The sequence below is a fragment of the Balaenoptera ricei genome, chromosome 12 (assembly GCF_028023285.1).
Source record: "Balaenoptera ricei isolate mBalRic1 chromosome 12, mBalRic1.hap2, whole genome shotgun sequence".
Lineage (NCBI taxonomy): Eukaryota > Metazoa > Chordata > Mammalia > Artiodactyla > Balaenopteridae > Balaenoptera > Balaenoptera ricei.
In genome coordinates, this window is record NC_082650.1 from 75981368 (window position 1) to 76001028 (window position 19661).

A 19661-nucleotide genomic window follows, 5' to 3' on the forward strand; every position below is an offset into this window, starting at 1 on the left:
CAAGTGCTCTTTTTACACCATCATTTTTAGGAACTTGACTAGATTTAGCACACCTGAACATTAAGCAGAACAGCTATGTATTCAAAAAAAAAAAAGTCCCCCAAATATTAGCTATAAAAACCCATGCCAAAGTGTATATTTTCTAAAGAGACACTGTGTCTCCCTTGGTCTGATCAAGCTGAAATTTGAACTGATCTAAAAATGGGGCAATTGTTAGAAAATGAAGAATCCAATACTTTAAAAAAAGAAAAAAAATTATACGTTGATACCATGCTTCCCTGTGGTAGAGCTTTGATTAAAACTTGGGTCCAAACATTAGCACTGACCTTCGAAGCTAAATTGGCATACATTCCCTTTAAGAAGGTATCATTAACATTTTAAATTAGAACAGCTAAGAAGAAATAGACAATTACATTCAGTCCTGTGCTTTCTTCTACTTTCATAGAGGATTGTGTTAGAAATTACCGGGAATTTGTCTGTCTCTCATTCATCCTACTTTGCTGCCTTTGTCAACATCCTGGTTCACCTATTACCACCTGAACTTCTGTAAGAGCTAAATGCTTTCCTAGTCTCATTTCAATTCACTATGCCCACCACCAGACTACCTTTTCCAAGGCCTTCTCTGTCCCCACGTTCAAGCACCTCCAACAGTTCACACTGCCATCAAAATTAAGAACACATTTCTCAGCTTGGCTTTCAAGGTCCTCCATAATCTGCCCTAACATGCCTTCAGAGTTTTCTTTCTTGTAATTCTCCAACAGGCAGCCTAAGCTCCAGAACATACCTCCAGCTTTTCTGTGTCTAGACCCGTGGTTAGCATTTCCCTCCGCTTGGGTGTACTTCCCCCTCCCTTCCGGTTGAAGTCCTGTCCACCCTTTCAAGGCTTATCTCTATCACAAAAGCGTCTCTGATTTTCCTAACCCACATGTCTCCCTCCCTGCAATCTGACATCACTTTCTTTATAGCCCTCGTAGGGCACTTCACTCAGACTTGTCTAGCAGTTATTTATCTTCTCCTCCTAGGGCGGAGGGTCCCAGGGCAGAGCCTAAATCAAATGTTTCTTTATTAAAATTAAAAACCAAACTCTGTCAAAAGGGAAAAAAAAAAAAAAGACACATCTTACTTTGCAATCGGGGGTAGGGGGAAAGCCTAATTATTAGTAGGGTAGAATACATTCTCCAACAGAAACTTTAAAAGAATTTATCCTTAAATCAACAACCTTACCAGAAGAGTGTCATCCATTCAAATCATTACGGGAGATGTGTAACTGGGAGCAACATGTATTACTTTTCAAACATAGCAAACCTGTCCCTGATCTCCATCAATACATCAAATGAATAATAAAGTATGACTGTATTGTAACGATGCCTCATTTATCTAATAGCGCTAGGATGTGAAGGGTTCACATGAGAGAGTTTTCTGAAAAAGTGGCTTCCTACTGCAGAAACAGCTCAGACACGCCCGTAGACTGGACCAGCTGAGAAATCGTCATGGGAAACTGACCTCTACTTCATCCAGGCCAGCAGAAGACACTTGGGCACAGTGGGGAGGTCATTTTGTGCCAGTCACCTGCACCTGGTAAACAGGTATGCAGCACGGAGAGAAGGCAAGGAGGGTATTAAAAACCCTATCAAATGGCAAAAGGAGCTTTTTGTGTCTGGCAGAATCCTCATTCCAAGTTACTGGTCTATCCACAGTGTATTAATCCTTGAGAAACTTTGAAAAGTTGACCATCTGTTCTTCTGTCTCAGAACAAGCTATGTCATCCCCTCCTGGAAGATTCCATACCCTCTGCCACTGAAAAACATTCCACGCTCTAATTATATCTGTTATGGATTGAATTGTGTACCCCCAAATTCATACATTGAAATCCTAACTTGCAATACTTCAGAACATGACCTTATGTGGATACAGGGTCAATGCAGATGTAATTAGATGAGGTCATATTAGAGTAGGGCAGGCCCCTCCTCCAATATGACCCATGTCCTTATAAAAACAGCAAATTTGGACCCAGACAATCACACAGGAAGAATGCCATATAAAGATGAAGTCAGAGATCACAGTGATGCTACCACAAGTCAAGCAACTCCAAAGATTGCCAGCAAACCACCAGAAGAGAGGCGAGAGGCATGGAACAGATCTTTCTTCAAGCCCAGAGAAGATATCCTGATCTTAAAGTTCAGCCTCCAGAACTGTGAGATAATACATTTCTGTTGTTTACGCCACCCAGTTTGTTGAATTCTGTTTGGGCATCCCTAGCAAACTAACAGTGCTACTGGCGTCTTTCCATTTACTATACCACTGATCTACTGTGACCACCACACACCTCTTCAAGCAACAAAATTTCTTAAGAATGATAAGTGTTGCACTAGTTCAACAAACACATACTGATGACCTCTATGTGCCAGGCACCGAGGACACAGCAGGGGACTGACATGGTCCCTGCCCTCATACAGGTGACAGTGTCATCAGGATAACTGACAACAAACCAAAATTATACAATGATAAAATTACAACTGCGATAACAGCAATAAGTGACACACTTCCTTTCTTCTTTAAACTGAGGATAGTGGATATATGGAACCCCGTCTAGATGACTCCAGGACATTGCTATGGAGACCCAGTGCACAGCTGCAAGCCCTTTATTATTTTTGCTTCCCTCCCAGATGCCAGGTTGTAGCACACCATGAGATCTACTTCCATCAACTATCATTCTTTGCTCACTCTCTCCCAATCTATCCCTTTCTAGCTTGGGGCTTCTAATTTGCTGTGGGCTAGAAAAATCAGGTAACTCATATTGCTAACAAGCGTGGATTAAGTAATAAAAAGTGCTGCAAGTGAGAACTAAGGATTTGGCTTTAATGTGGGTTTCCTGATTTACTTTAGATTCTCAGAGACATTTTTTCCTACAGAATTCTGTTACACGGCACAAAGGTGGAACATTATTCCATATAAACTAGGTGTTATGAATAATTTTATTACTTTGGTATTAAATTGCCTGGTAAACACTTGTTTTCTTTCAAACGGAATACAGTACGGGGATGCTATGTGAACAGTGACTTAGGGAAGAAATACTGCCTAAATTCAGAATTAGACAATTTACTGCCCAGTGTAAGGCATATTTTTGTTATCTAATTGCAAATCATATCACCAAATAACAGGACCAAGGGGTTGTATAGCATTAAAACTGGAAACCCTAGCCAAAACGTTTTGCAGTACGTAATAAATACCACCTACCTCTTATGCATATCCAACAATCATCTTTTTTGTTGTGTTTTTTAAGTTCTTCTTCAGTTACTTCAATTAATCTTCCTTTTAATCCTGTTAGGTCCTTTCCACTTTTGGTCAGTCGAATCCAATCCATAAGACTTCTGCCCTGTTTCAGAGGGACCTCAAAAAGGAAAAGGGAAGAATTCAATGTGGCTTTTTCGAGTAAGCTGCTTTCCCTTCCCCTTAGGGCTGCTGGTCTTCAGGCCACTTCATTATTGATTCCCACTCCAAAAGATAAGAAAACTCAAATATAACAATTCTAAAAATCTTCTTCAGCTTTAGGAGGTGGTATTAGAATTATAAATGGAACCCTATATAAAGTACCTGGGCCATGAGGTGGGGCTCAGAAATTCTGGCACACAAATGTCCATCCAAATGGTATCATAGTACAAGGATAGTACTGAACCCAGAGTCAGAAAACAAGTTTTGGTCCTGGCTCTATCGCTAATATGTTCTAGTCGCTTACCAATTTGGACCAAAATTTCTTTGCCTTAAAAATCAAGGGATTTGGGCTTCCCTGGTGGCGCAGTGGTTGAGAATCTGCCTGCTAATGCAGGGGACACGGGTTCGCGCCCTGGTCTGGGAAGATCCCACATGCCGCGGAGCAACTGGGCCCGTGAGCCACAACTACTGAGCCTGCACGTCTGGAGCCTGTGCTCCGCAACAGGAGAGGCCACGATAGTGAGAGGCCGCGCACGGCGATGAAGAGTGGCCCCCGCTTGCCGCAACTAGAGAAAGCCCTAGCACAGAAACGAAGACCCAACATAGCAATCAATCAATCAATAAATAAATCTTAAAAAAAAAAAAAAAATCAAGGGATTTGATAGAAGAAAATAGAAACAACTGGCTAAAGTTGATTTTCTGGATTTTCAACATACACAGAATATTAGAAATCACATGAGATGGTAATATGTTTTCTAAGAATCCACTGAGAAACAAAGGTTATCAAATAATGGAAATTAATAAAACTGTGGCTCCCCATATTCCTTATAATAATGTCTCTAAACTGTCACACTCCAGGGAAGGGGTTGGCAAACTGGCCTATGCCCGTTTCTGTATAGCCCTTGAGCTACAAGTAATTTCCACCCATGGTGGTGGTGATGGAGGTGAAGAGACTGAATCCTTATGACGCCCTCAAAGCCTAAATTATTTATTACCTGGGCTTTGCACAAAACTTTGTTTTCTCCTGCCTAGAGGGTTTAATAACAGGATGTTTGGGATTCTGTGGGTTTTTTTTTTTTTTTTTTTTACAAAACACATTTTCAAAGCTTTTAGATAAGAGGTACAATTAGTGTTTTAACCAGTTAAGACACCCTAGTGGAAATTTTTCAAGACATCTAACCTGTATAACTAGTTTGTAACATAGTACCAGATACCTGTTTAACATAAAAACAGTCATATTCAAGGAAGTTTACTGCTATTGTGTCCCCCCAAAATAGACTGAAATCCTAATCCTCAGTGTGATGGTATTAGGAAATAGGGCCTCTGGTAGGTGATGAAGTTGTTGGAATTAGTGCCCTTATAAAACAGGCATTAGAGAGTTCCCTCACCCCTTCCACCAAGTAAGGACACAAAAAGATGGCTACAAACCAGGAATCGGGGTCTCACCACATACAGAATTGGCCAGGGCATTGATCTTGGACTTCCCAGTCGCCAGAAGTGTGAGAAATAAGTTTCTGTTGTTTATAAGCTACCTATGATATTCGGTGAGAGCAGCCCGAAAGCACTAAAACACACATCTCACGTTCCTGAATCATATCTATTTTAGACATGCAATTGCCCCCAAAATAACCAAGTTAATAGGTCTGTGGTGCCTTTCCAACTTCACATTTCTTCTTACCAATCCACATCATCCCATTCTTACCATCGCTAAAACTCTCTAGGTCTCTTGGTCTTCATAAATGAAGTAAAGTGTGAGAATACATATGATCTTTCCCATCCCAAACCACTTCTTTCACCACTCCATCACCTGCAGGGTAGTTAAAAGTAATCTTTTGGAAATGCAAATCTAATCTAGGACCCTCCCTCCTTCAGTGGCTCCCCATATTCCATATAATAATGTCTCTAAATGCCCTTGAGTGGTTTACTAGGCCCTTCATAATCTGGTCATAGTTTACCTCACTAGCTCCACGTTTTAACTTTTGCCCCTTCCCATTCTATACTTTTAGGTAAATGGAAACTGATTCCGCTCTCTCCCCCGCAGACATGACTTCCTCCAGAAGCCTTTTCTGACCCCGACTCCTTCAAGGTCATAACAGACTGGTATAGTCCCTATGGTATTTATAACTGCCTCTTTACTAGTCTGTGAAGCCTACTGGACTAAACTCTTTGACAACAGAGATGTTGGGGCCCAGGGAAGGCCATGCAAGAGGAACACTTTGACTGTCCTCTTTGTCTCCCTGAAAGCAGGAAATAAATCTCCCATGTGAAAGGTGCCCTCCCTGTACTGGGAGGCAGAAAGACATCCTTCTCACCAGAGATAGGAAATTCAGGGCCAAGAAGCCTGTAAACAAATCTTGTTATTTGTTTACTAATTTACCACCCAAGCCCAAACTTTGCTCAAATTCCTTACCATTTCAGTATCCAGACCTAAGTTTCTTTGTCCCATCAATTCCTCTCAAATGTATTGTCTGTCTAAAAAGTATAAAAGCTGCCTGCTTTGGCCACTTCTTAGTGTAATAGGGAAGAATCTATTACAAGTTAATCACTAAAGGGATGTCGCCTATAAGTTTAAATTATACGTAATGGCCCATCTCTGGGAACCCGGCTATCTGGGCAATGAGCATTAAGCTAAAATACCTTTGTTTAGTTCACAGGAAACATCCTGACCAGGCCCACCTGTGAATGACTGCAGAGAGGAAGAAATTAACACATCCTCTCTGGAGGCTGATGGGAAACAAGGAATGTTTGACTTTACTCCCTCCCCTTCTAGTATAAAAGAAGCCTGAATTCTAACTCAGGCAAGATGGTTCTTTGGGGGATGACCCCACCAGCTTCTCCGTTTGCTGGCTTTTCAAATAATGTCATTATTCCTTCCCCCAGCAATTCGTCTCCCCCTTATTGGCCTGTCATGCTGCGAGCAGTATGAGCTTAGACTCATAACATTAGACCCCATTTCTACAAGACTTCTGTGCATGCCAATTAAGTTTGTTTCTTTTTCTCCTGCTAATCTGTCTTGTGTCAATTTTGTAGAAATTTCCCCCTCCCCAACAGAGATCACATCTCCAGCATATGGTAGGGTCTCAATAAATATGGTATTGAGACCCAAATATGGTTGGGTCTCCATGTCTCTGCTTCTTATTTGTAGAAAAAGCTTCAGTCTCCTAGGCCTTTCCAGAGTTCCAAAGAGCAGAATCAAACAGCTAATGACTACAGAAGTGAGAAAATGCAGAAACCAAGGAAAAGTAGTCAAGCAAGAAAACTACTAAGAGCTTGAACAATAGTCACAGGACTCCGAGTCCCTCCTGAAGACATACAGATAACAACATGATGCATATCCTTGAGTTCTTTTACGGCAACCAGTACCCCAAGGGATAGAAACTGCTGACCACAAACACGAAGGCCCCAGCCTGGTTGGAACAAGAAGGTTGCGGATTGAGATTTCTAAAATATCACCATGTTACCTCACCACCAACCAAACAGAAGAATGTCCGCAAGCTAATCATGCTCCCTGGACCCTCACCCCAAATGTTGCCTTTGAAAACCCTTGCCTGAAAGCCATCGGGGAGTCTGGGTGTTCTGAGCACTAGCTGCCCGTTCTCCTTGCTTGGCGCCCTGCAAATAAACGCTGCACTTTCCTCCACCACAACCCAGTATCAGGAGATGGCCTTTGCTGCGCATCAGGAAAGCGAACTCAAGTTCGGTTCAGCAACAATTTCACAAAGGGGGAAAAATCGTCTGAGTTTTCTCTTGAATTGCACAATAATCGTATTTTATTCTCTTTCTGGACCCAAAGACTCACCTTTGCCATCACCACCTGGGGAAAAGTTTGTCTTTGCCTCTAAGTTTTCTCCTTTAAATGATACTGAGAACATGGCTGGTAGTTTTAATGGAGAAGGGCAGCAACTCTCATATTCTAATCCAGAGATGCTTTCTTTGAAAAGGCTCTACTATTCAGCCAAGCACTTAGCTTAAGGAGAGAAGCAGGTCAAACACCAAGGAGACGAGGACACACGACTGGATGGCTGCATAATATATTCAGCAATAAGTGAAAAGTCACAGTCAGAGTCACATCACATCAAGCCTACTGGGTCCAAGGCAGCATTTCTTAACTAGTTTTCTTTTCTGTGAAATGAAGATAACAAAAGCACCCACTTCATAGGATCATTAGAAAGATTAAACAAGTTAATACATGTAAAGCACTGAGGTCTTCAGTAAGCACTAAATAAATCTCAGCTTCATTATTATTACAGTTGGGGTTATAGACTTCTGAAAAGCTAATGAAAGCTACAGATCCCTGAACCCATAATTCTAATCTAGAGTCAAACTCCAGGTCCATGTGGAGAACATAGAGAAAGTTGGTGAAGTTCCCAAATGATGTCAATGCTAAGGCTCAAGAGTTCAGAAATGAAAAAGGAGTGGCCCGAGTAGGTGGAAGTCTTGAAAACAAAACATGAAGATGTGGTTATTGAATGAGGAACTAACAATCAACAGGAGCAAGCAGCATTCATGTTGCAATGAACACAGGAGACAATTCTATTAAATTCTGCAAATATAAAACACATTTGTGTTCCACCTGTTGGTAACAGAAGCTACGTGCAACAAAAAGTTAAAGAGTATTATATTAGCTTCAGAGTCAGCAAATGACATCAGTAAAAAAGGCAGTGATAAAACAATCAGGTACCAGAGGAAGAGAGAAAGGCAGTGTGACTTGGAGAAGTGTCCGTAAACCTAACTGGAGGTTTGTAGACACTTGTTTTCGCTTCTCCAATCTTCCCTAGCTCCCGGAGTCCCCACCCTTGGCGGGATGATCACTGGTCACTGTCGCTAGTGCTCAGCCTTTCCTCTCTTCTAGGGAACTCACATCGCTCACAACCCCTTCGGAAAGTGAACAAAAGAACGGAGAGGAGGTTATGTTGAAGGAAGGAAGCTAATATTGAGTCCCTACAATATGGGACGCACAGAGCCTGGCCCTATCATACATCTGAATTTAATTAATGGGAAAAGAGTTGTTAGAAGGGAACTGACAGAACGGGATAAAGGGATGGGAAAGACAAGGGGCCAGTACGTAAGAGGGAGGGAGGTCAGGAGAGCTCGAGGACTGGAAACGGCATGGGATCTGAAAGAGATCGCCAGCAAGGGCGGGAGGGAACGAAAGCTAGAGGTGGGGACAGGAGGTGGGAGAGGGGACGGAAGGAGAGAACGGACTGTGCCGGAGCATGAAACGCTGGCGGGAAGGGAGGGCTGCGGCACGAGACCGCCGGAGTCACCCGCTTACCTTGCTACGCCCCCCGGAGGAGACGCGCTGCTGCGAGCTGGAGCCCGGGAAAGACTGGGAAGGGACGTTCAGCATCCTGGACCCTTGGCCCGGGCCCTGCCCGGGGTACGCCGCCCAACGGGATAGCTCGGCGCGACCCCTCCGGAGTAACACCTCCGGCTCCGGCTCTGAGGCCGGGCAGAGGCCAAGCCCCCAACCCACTTCCGGGGTCGCCCGGGGTGAGGCGCGCCATGACGCAGCACGTCGAGGACGCGAGGGGCGGAGCCAACGAGACCAACGGAGAGCCGGCGGGGTGGAACCAGGGCAAAGTACGCATGCTCCGTTCGTCCCGCACCCTGAATTTCAGCACCGCAAAGAGGTGACAGCTATTCCATGGAAAGATTGAAGGGTGAAGCTGTTCCTAAACCTTGGTGCTGACTGAATCTGAGAATAAATTCTTGGAGACGCCTGTTAACCCAGAACACAAGTGTCTGCCCATTGTTGAAGCACTACCATCACACTGCTTGAAATATGGAATAAAATAATACAATTAAGGCATTTTGATTTCTCAGAAATTCTCTCTTCTGAGGCACCACGCTGTGCAGGAAAGAGAACCTTTAAGAGTTAAGATGTCAAATGCAAACAGCCACTCCTGCTAGGTGAAGAGAACACTTCACCTTTAAGAACTCTCGCTAATGATTAACGAATGAGTCGCAGAGGTTAATAAAGTCTCTTTCTGCTCCATTCACCCACTCACAAGTTCTTCGTCCTCATCTAACTTCCTCTCTTCCCTGAAAGATAAAGGGGACTGAGGACTGCTGCAGCCCACGTCCAGATGTAGCGCTGAACAGCTAGCCACGTTTAAGAGTCAGATAGGTTTAGTTTGGATGCCACCGCTGCAGTTAATAAGTGAGCATCCTTCTGCAGGTTACCTTAGTATCTCAATGCCTCATTTCCCATCTGCATAATGGATTTAGGTTTTAGTAAGAATTAAGTGAGACGTCAAGTGCAAATTACCTAGCACAGTGCCTGGCTAATAGTAGGCACTCAATAAATGTGGCTGTGGCTTTTCATACTATTCCACCATATTAATGACAGCAGCACAAATACTGTGCAGGTAAACACCAGTCCCTAATACTCAAGGTCCAGATTGGTGACCTGGTGGTTTTTTTGCATATCTCTTGGGGAACACACATATCCTGAGAGCAGAACCCAGTGAAAGAAGAAGTTTTCAGGAAAAGAAACATAGTTCTAAGTAACTCTCCATCCTCCTGCCATTACTAACTTTTCCTGACTCTGAAACATGGTTTGAACTTGCTCTATTTCAATTGCTTTGTCCTTAAAGTGCCTGGAAGTCAATGCTTATATTTCAATTGCTTGCCACTGCAAAGATTGTATTTGAGCTAAAAGAACTTCATGATCATAGTTTACTATGTTACCTCTCCCATGCAAAGTGCTCCTGTTTTCTCTTTCATTAAAAGATGATGTATTCTTCTATAAGTCTATGTTTAAAAAAAAAAAAAAAAAGCTAATCTCTAAGAATTTCTTATTTCACTTCCTGTGTGAATATTTTTACATGAGACTCTCAGGAGCAGTGATCCACAGCAGCGATGGAAGGTGATGCTGTTGGAGAATGTTTCCTATCTGCCAAATTTCTTAGCTCCCTCGTGGACAGAAATGGAAAAACAATACTATCAAATTCTGGCCTTTTGTCTCCCCTTTTTTAGACTCCATGTAAGTCACGTCCATTTAAATGTTTTGTTTTAATTCTGGGGATCCCTCAGTGTAGTGCCATAAGTACTAAACACCCATGCTATTTTACTACTGGATTTGAGGACAGCAGAAGGGTATTAAAGTAAGAATTACTTGACTCATCATTCATTAAAATCCCTACAATTTAATAGCCCTAACATTGATTCCCAATCTCAATTATAGACAATGATTTACACCATTTTTCACCATCTGCTAGCTAATACATAATAATATTGTGTGATTGGAAACATAAGGGGATTGTCGTCATTATCTAGTAAGATAATATTCATCTGTAACTACAACATCCAATGGGGATCGGTAGGAAATACCAGATGTTACAAGATTCAGTCTTGAAAATTAAATATTGTCTTTCTTTGAAAAGTTTTATTTTCAAAATTATAGCTGAAGATAAATTTGATGACGATATCCAAATTATCTTTTATAAGCCCCAAATGTTTATAATACAATCAAGGTTCCATTATAAATAAAACCTACTTTTAAATTCCAACATTGAATTATAGTGTAGAGATAAAAAAGGCCAAACTACCATAGTAATTACTAAATAGTTCATTTTATTAATAATTTATATACAAATAAGTTAATTTAAAAGGATTATGATACATTTGTACACTAATCTAATTTGTACCTACAAGCTTTGAATGTCATCAAAAGTAATCAGATTAATTTTCACAGATCAGCTCCTCAATTTCTTCTTCGCTATCAGAATCTTCATAAAATGAAATTGTAGCTTGAATTGGAAATTTTTTCAGAAGAGCTTCTGCTTCTTGATATAAGTAATCGTAACACTTTGATTTTGGCCAAAATAGTCTGAAAGAAGCAGACAACATAATATGCTTTATTTTTTTCACATTCAGAATCCTTCTACTCATGAAACGTTCAAATTTCAAAATCTCCATATATTTAACAACTGATTTATGCATTTAGATAGTTTAAAATGCTACTATCACAGCTTTCACGGAGTCTACTTGACAAAGTATCAATAACTGGTTAATTACTTTAAATCTTTTTCCAAGCTATAAATTGGACCAAACAAATTCACACTAAACCCTTCGTGAGCATAAGATCAATATTTAACTTACTTCAGGCATTTATGGATATATTTATTCTTACAAAATACAGAAGAAGGTTTGTCTTCCAATTTCCAAATTCCTTTGGGAAAAAAAATGAATCCTACCATGACATTAAAAATTGTGATGATAGCCAACTTTATAAAGACGTCAAAATATTATGCATCTTACACATAGGCAGAAATTACCTAGTATTTTGCTTGAAACTCAGACTTAGCTCTTAGTTACAGATGGAACCAAAGCAAGTTTAGAAAAGTACAAAAAGCAACCTTTTCAAAAGGCTACCTCTGACCCCAACCTCGAGCCCATCTCTCTCCCCTTTCCCCACCCAACTAAATTTTGGAACACCATATTAAGATGTTGAGAATTAGACTGGTTTTATACAAATAATTTGTATGTAAACGTGATTACCTCAAAACTTCAAATTTCCAACAAATATTAATCTTGCCATCTGATCTTCTATTATTTTTCATCCAAGTAAAATAAAAGGACAAGGCTGAATCACCAGCTACAGTACACAGTATTTTAGTATACAATAAATAGCCCCACATACCCATATAATAGACTGATTCTAACAAAGAGAAAGTTACATATGTTCACTATACTCTATTTTAAAAGGCAAAAAAGTAGGCCGTGTAGTTTATAAATGTTTCTAGCCAAATAGTCTCTTTTTAAGCTTATAAACAGGGTGCCTAAATAAACAACCATCAGTAATTCAGTCATTCAATAAATATTTTAGTGATCTCTTGCGCCAAACATAATTCATAATTCAAAGATGAATAAATCATGGTCCCTACCTTCAGGAAGTTGACAACTGAGTAAAAAGAATCAGAAACACACATTACTACTCAAGATAGAACTTAATAAAAATACAGTAAACTTAAGAGAAATACAAAGAAACAGCTACAGTAGTTCAAAAACGGAAGTGCTTATATAGGAAGCAATTGATTTTCTAATGTGTAAAACTGCCAAACCCAAAGAACGTTGTTTAATTGTTATCACACTCTCTCTCCCCCGGAATCTCTCACTGGCCATTTTTCTTCTAGGGACTTCATACTTTACTGAATTCTCCCCTGTTCTGAGTGATTCTTCCCAGTCACCTTTGTGGACGTCTCTTTCTCTGTAGACAGGTTAGATGCTGGCCTTCCCCCACCATTTCATCAAGAGTGATCATCTCTCCTCTCTCACTCCTCCAGATGACCTGACCCACTGCCATGATTTCCACAATTGTTCATTTACCAAAGGCTCCCAAGTCTGTCTGTATTTCCACTTAAGAACTTGACTTTGGACCACAGACCTGTACACATGCTGCTCTCTACTGGAATATCTATTTGGAGGCACCATAGACACATTAAATATGACAAATGGAAAATTCGACTCAGTATCTTGCTCCCCAGATCTACAGTTCCACCAACTTGGGCATCGTTCTGTCTTTTTACTTCTACTTTACCTCCCATATCCAATACATCATAAGCCTAATCTACTGTGCCACCTAAGTATTCCCCGGATTCACCCAGTCCCATCCCCACTTCCAATGCCTGAACTGCAATAACTTCCAATTTCACTTTTGGTGTTCTAACTAAACCTATATACCATTTCCTTAGTGATTTTTCTGAAACCTAAATCTGATCACATTACTCTTGGTTAAAATCCTTTGAGTAATTCCCAATACCATCTACAGAATAAAGTCCATGAGTTCCTAATGCCACATACAGGATCAGGACAAAACTCTTGTACCAAGGTGAACAAGATCTGGCCTCTGGCTTCCCTGGTGAAATGACCACAGCTTCACACACCCAAATGCTAGTTCCTTGATGCTCCCAGAAGGAACCATGCTGTTCTCTTTTTCTATGCTATTTCTTCTGCTCCCACGTTCCCCACCTACCATCCATCTGGTTAACTTCAAGACTCAGCCAGGTAATCACACCTATGATACACACTTCCCTGACCCTTCTCCACCCACTCTGACAGAGTTAGGCATAAAATTGACCAAACTAAACTATTAAACCACTTCCAAAGGGCTGTGATTATTTTTTTCTCTGTCCTTCACAAGGTCTAGCAAAGGGTAGGAATTAATCAACATGGATCAACTTCTATGTGCTATTATAAACATATACACATTCTACAAACATTATATAGCTCTTCATCTAACAGCTCTCTAAGGCAGGCAGACTGCAGAATTAACTTTCCACCTGATTAAAAGCTACAAAGAATCTTGCAGGAAGGCTGACTTCCCAGTAGCTAGGAACAGTAAACTAGCTCCTAATTGTTGGTCAAATAACTTTTGGTCCCTTTTGTGATCCTTAGTAGTCTTTAGGATTTTCATCATATTTCCTTTTTCTCTTAACACGTCAAGCTCGATTTGTTCAGTTTGCTGTAAACCATGATTGTGAATACCATTCTTTCTTCTGGTTTGCAAGAGAATAAGAATATACACACTCTGCCTGGTGTGAAGTCAATTTCACTTGAACCCTTTGGCATTAAAAAGAAATTGTTTTGCAGGCACAAGATGTCACCGTTCTACTTTTACTAATACCGCCCACTCTCCCTCTTCGTAATATATTTTTTAAGCGTTTACTAAGTGTGCACTGATTAACAGTTCTTTTAGGGGAGAGCGTGAGCGCCTACATTTTCCAGTTCGATGAGTAAAGGACCTCTGGGACGAGGAAGATAAAGAAACGTTAAAGATAGATTTTCCAAAAGAGAAAAACTTCAGGACCAGCTGCTGAGCAGGGCTGGACGAGGCCCCCGGCTCTTCCCTGTGGCTGCAGGAGCAGGAGACCTTCGATGAGGCCTGTCACTCACCTGACTGGGTGTCTGTATCGGGAAAGCTTTCCTGAGGCGTCCGTTATTCCGGGGCCATCTGGCATCTGGAGGTGTAAGGAAATGGATCGAAGTTAGCACTCACCTTCTAAAAAAACTGCAAACCCTGGCGACCAAGCTTTCCTCTCGTCTGCAGGGAATGTGACCGCGGGGCTCTCAGTAGCCTCGCTCCCGGCCCGATCTGTGCGTGCCAGTAGCTGTGGAGGACGCACTCGTCGCTTCAGCACCGACAGGGCCACCGGTATGGCCACCAGCAGGCGCGATCTTAAGCGAGGGGAAGGCCAGGCGCGTGTCTCCCTGGGGCCCGGCGTACCCGGCGTTGATCGATCCACAGCGCCCCTGGGAGGCGCGGCTCACTCACCGCCTCCGCGGCGTGGTGCGGCGCCTCCTCCTCCTTCTCGCCACGGTCTTCCACCCACGGTCTCCAGAAGCCTGCGGATCTGCGAGGTGGGCAGCACAAGGCGCGCAGAGGAGACGTGAGCCCAGACCCGGGAGAACCGACCGCATCTGAGCGAGGGCCTGGAGGGTGCGGGGGTGAGAGAGCGGAGGGGAGGAGCTGGGGAGGCGCAGGCGGGAGGGATGGAGCGGGGGAGGCGCAGGGCGGGGCCGAGACGCGGTACCCGGAGTCCGCACCCCCGCGCCGCGTCTGGCGTTCGGGAGCGGCGGGCGGCTGGAGGCGGCAGCGCGCGCGCTGGCCGCCTGGGGTCTCCGTGGTCTCCGCGGTCTCCATGGGCAGGCTGGCCCCTGGCACCCACCCGGCCCGAGCGCGAAGCCTTATATAGCCCCCGCGGCCCGCTACATCTTTACACGTCCTCTCCCTCTCCTCCCCTCTCACCCCTGCCGGCCGCGTAAACAAAAAGGCTGCGCGTGAAGGCGCAGCGGCCCGAACCCTGGGGGCGAACGCGTGCAACTCCCAAATGGCCCGGGGAGCGGGTTTGTCAAGCGAGTGTTAATCGCTCTTCCACACTTGTCTGCGGGGGGTGGAAAACAACATTCGCCCGAGCGGCCAGTTTCCTAGTGAAGAGGCTAGGACGGGTTAAACTTAAGCGATTCTACACGTTTTGTGTATTTGTGCAAAAAAAGGCCGAGTGGCGGGTCATCACTGCTCGACAGTCTCACGGCTTTTCGCCTTCAGCAAATGCCACTGGTTCTGCACTCCTTACGAAAGGAATATCGGTTTGGGGAGGATTTGTTTGTTTTTTAATGTGCTGACAGACTAGGTTCCTCCATCTGCCTATTATTATTTGAAGATTAAAGATTCACAAGAGTTGAATTGTAAAAGACTGAGTGTTCCAACCTACAGGACCAGAGGCTGGAGTCATAGGATTTTGGCATAGAGTTCTACTCTGTCTTCTCGTCTTTGCGATTTTCCCCAACATCTTATCAGTGTCCTCCAAAGATAAGTCTTGAGTGTCATCTGTACAATTCTGTCACTCTTGGCATTTTGTCACTCAGTGATAATTAGCAAGTTCTTTTGTGGGTGTTGGGTATGTGTGGAATAATAATGAAATCCTGAAAAGTTATGATGTGGAATAACTTAGTCAACCTCTCTGTGCCTGTTTCTCTTATTTAAGTTAACCCTTACTTATCACAGAGGCCCATGAATCTTGGTTAAAAAAAAAAAAAAAGTTATGCTTCCAAGAAAAGATGATATATAAATGTCATGATTTTTGTCCAAAATGTTTTAAATAATAGAGCTGAACTTCCTCTTGAAAGTTGTAGAGAAAAACCCCAAATGTAGGCTGTAATGTTTCTGCTATTCATTCAATTACTGTGTAGGAAAGAAATCCATCTAATTAATACCCAAGGGCCGATAATGATCTACCTGTCAGGAAGGTGAGATAGGGTTTGCTTCAGATAGAGAAATCAGTGAGGATAGGTATCTAATGCATGTCTCAGTGCCCTAGAAGTATTGTTAGGCTAAATAAAATAAAACTTATAGAATGTTTGCTACAGTGCCTGACACATAGTAAGCTCTCAATAAATTTTGTTATATAAAAAATCTAAACACTTAACAGATGCTAAGCTATCTGATGACATGGTTTATCATATCCATTTTGTAAACATCTTTTAGGGTATCTGTAATGTGCTAAGGTCTGCACTTTCCAGATATAATTGTGAATAAGATATCCCCCTATTCTCAAGAGGATCGCAGTCATTGCCATCTATGGCCATCACAATGGCCACATGAGCAAAGATTTTTTTAAATTGCCACGTTCAATAACAAAAGCACATTTTAAGCAAAGAAGTAGTACAAGGGAGGGAATTGATAAGTCTGTTTGTTGCAACCAGGAAAACCTTCTTAAAGCAAAAGAAACCAAAATTGGGATTTCTAGAAGAATCAGTCAAGAAATAGTGGAGCCTGTGTGTGTGTGTGGTGCAGGAGTGGGAGAAAGAGCAGTGCTTCTAGGGATTAGGTGTTGCTGGAGCAGAGATGTGGCTGAGAAGAGAGAAAAGGCTTGGACTATTAAGAGTCTAATATACCACGATAAAGCACTTAAGCTTTATTTTGTAAGCCCTGGTGAGAGATTTTAAGCAGGAGGGTGGAATAATCAAAGTTTTCATTTTATAAAAATTACTCTGGCAGCCACATGGATTTAGGGGAGTCTGACACTAGAGACAAGGAAATCATTTACAAACTCATTGCAATAGTTCAGGCAACAGATAATGAGAAGATGTATACTAAGGATGGGAATGAAACAATATATTTGACGGATACTTAGAAACAGAATCTACAGAACCACCTGCATCATAAAACGTGGGTGGACATGAACGCGAAGTCTAGATATGCTTCCAGGTTTCTAGCCTGCTAAAGTGGGTTGATGTTGATGGCTCAAAAAAGACGAAGAGAACTGAATACAGGAAGAAGAGCAAGTGAGATGCTTTTATGTTCTTTCGTTCTGTTAATAGTGCTCAAGGAAGCAACAATGAATTTGGTTTTGGATCTTGAATCAGTCAGGTCGGGCTGGGCTAGACCGCAATAACAAATAGCTCCAAACTCTCATAGGCTTAAAATAATAGACATTTACTTCTCACTCAGGTCACATATTCACTTTTGTTTGATGGGGAGCTACTGCACATCATCTTCACTTAAGGATAAAAGGTGATGGAGCCTCTTTCCTCTAGAACGTGGCCGGTTGTCATAACACAGAGAAGGGAATAAAATTAATAGATTTTAGAAGGCTTAGGAACACATATATTGAGAAGATATCCAGAGGACAACCAGAAATATGAGATCTGGAGTTTAGCAGAGAGTTTACAGCTAAAGATTTAAATGTGGGGATCATAAAAAAAAAAGAAGTAGAAATTAAAACGATGGGAGTTGATAATTTTCCCATAGAAATTTTGTAAGCTTGAGAACAGGAGCAAGGACAGAGCTCTGGAAAGCAACATTTGCCTGTAAAATGAGAGGGTATGCAAAAAATAAAATAAAACAAAAATAAAACAAATGAAAAACCCTCACTTTAAAGGAATGGTGAAGGTGGTAGAAGGTGCATTTATAGAGCAGGGGTGGTGGAAACACGGGATGAAAGAATTCTAACAAGGAAAGAAAGGTCCAAGGTATTAAGTGCTACCAAGGGGTCAAAAAAGATAAGGACATGTGTTAATTGAATTTGGCAGTTAAGGGGTTATAAGTGACTTTAAAACACCATCTTGAGTGAATGGGAGTGAAAGATTTTTTACAGTTAGTTGAGCTATAGAGGTAAAGAAATAAGAACAGTGAGATGATGCTACCATTTTACAGGAAAAGAGAGAGAAGGGGAAGCCTGGGTCAGTAGAGGGGTTTTGTTTTTAGCGTGCAAGAGACAGGAGAATTTTTTTTAAAGGGAAGTTAATGGTCTTCCAGAGGTCAAAATAGTTCTTTTAAATTTGGCTGTGCCAGGTCTTAGTTGCAGCTGGCAGCCTCCTTAGTTGTGGCATGCGAACTCTTAGTTGCAGCATGCATGTGGAATCTAGTTCCCTGACCAGGGATCAAACCCGGGCCCCCTGCACTGGGAGCGCAGAGTCTTAACCACTGCACCACCAAGGAAGTCCTGAGACAGGAGAATGTTGATAAGATGAAGAGAGGAAGCGGGGAAGGAGAAGCATCTAGAGAGAGGGCACCGGACCTGGACGATGGCTCATGGTCCTGCAGGGGGAAGGAAGCAATGAGATCAATAGCCCTGGGGAGGATTCTCATGCGACTGGAGAGTGTGTCTCAGTGATGATAGTAATCCAGGTCTGGGAACACTCGAGAAACAAGTTTAATCAAGGGGACTAGAAATGGTGCAGGGAAGGATGGGTGTATTGTGATGATGAGACGTAAATCCAAGAGAACATCAGTTGTCTTAAAATTGTGAAGGAAAAAAAAAAAAAGAATGAATTCCTAGAAGGAAAAAAGGGAGAACCAATGAATGAAAATAGGGCAAGATTTATACTTGATCAAACTCAGGCAAACTGAGAAATAGAAATATGGACTATTAGAGATAGAAGATCCTAAATCTTCCATTTATACATTTATTCCACTTCTGCCACCTATTTATACAGACGTTGAAGCTGATTTCCAGTGTGGCAAAGGCCAATCAATATTCTTATTACATTTTAAGTTTATTTTAGAAGTCTGTATGAGATCACTGGTACATTTAAATTATGTGCTTTTTAAATTGAGATATAATTGACATATTATATTCATTTCAGGCGTACGTAATGATTCAATGTATGTATATATTGTGAAATGAGCACCACAATAAGTCTAGTTAACATCCATCATCACACATAGCTACACATTTTTTTCTTGTGATAAGAACTTTTAAGATTTATTCTCTCAGAAACTTTCAAATATACAATACAGTGTTATTAACTGTAGTCACCAGGCTATACATTACATTCCCAGGACTTATTTATTTTATAACTGGAAATGTGTACCTTTCCACCACCTTCACCCTTTTCAACCTCCCTCCCCAATCCCCACCTCTGGCAACCACCAATCTCTTCTCTGTATCTATGAGTTTGGTTTTTTTTGTCTTTTGGGGTTTTTTTCAGATACCACATATACGTGAGATCATACAGTACTTTCATCTTTCTCTGTCTGACTTATTTCACTTAGCATAACACCCTCAAGCTCCATTCATGTTGTTGCAAATGGCAGGATTTCCTTTATTTTTATAGCTGTTCATTGGGAGGTTTTTGGATTACTGATTCATCCTCCTTACTAGTAGCTGGTCTGCTCAGATTTTCTATTTCTTCATGATTCAGTCTTGGTAGGTTGTATGTTTCTAGGAAATTATCCATTCCTAAAATATGTGCTGTATATAACATATCAATATGCTTTC

The 19661-nt window shown here is 41.8% G+C and overlaps 2 protein-coding genes across 4 annotated transcripts in view; both read right to left on the reverse strand.

The window, feature by feature from the left end:
* LOC132376407 (cytochrome b5 reductase 4) overlaps positions 1 to 8914 on the reverse strand; it is an 85271-nt gene extending 76357 nt beyond the window's left edge. For all 3 annotated transcript variants that reach the window (XM_059942075.1, XM_059942073.1, XM_059942076.1), the window contains exons 1-2: positions 8708 to 8914; positions 3238 to 3391 (exon numbers count right to left, since the gene is read on the reverse strand). In XM_059942075.1, the coding sequence (XP_059798058.1) occupies positions 3238 to 3391; positions 8708 to 8782 (229 nt within the window). In that variant the 5' untranslated portion in view covers positions 8783 to 8914. The remainder of the gene's footprint in view (positions 1 to 3237; positions 3392 to 8707) is intronic.
* A 2204-nt stretch (positions 8915 to 11118) lies between these two features.
* RIPPLY2 (ripply transcriptional repressor 2) lies at positions 11119 to 15079 on the reverse strand. The gene is made up of 3 exons (XM_059942077.1): positions 14711 to 15079; positions 14332 to 14396; positions 11119 to 11266 (listed from the first exon to the last, which is right to left on the reverse strand). Exons 1-3 carry the CDS (start codon positions 15077 to 15079, stop codon positions 11119 to 11121), a joined length of 582 nt encoding a protein of 193 aa, XP_059798060.1.
* Positions 15080 to 19661: the final 4582 nt, after the last annotated feature.

Coding starts and splice junctions, on each gene's coding strand:
- RIPPLY2 (XM_059942077.1), bottom strand. CDS start 15,079: ATGGAGACCGCGGAGACCACGGAGACCCCAGGCGGCCAGCGCGCGCGC. Junction 14,397..14,710: donor CGCACCACGCCGCGGAGGCG/GTGAGTGAGCCG, acceptor TTACACCTCCAG/ATGCCAGATGGCCCCGGAAT. Junction 11,267..14,331: donor CGATACAGACACCCAGTCAG/GTGAGTGACAGG, acceptor TGCTTCTTTCAG/ACTATTTTGGCCAAAATCAA.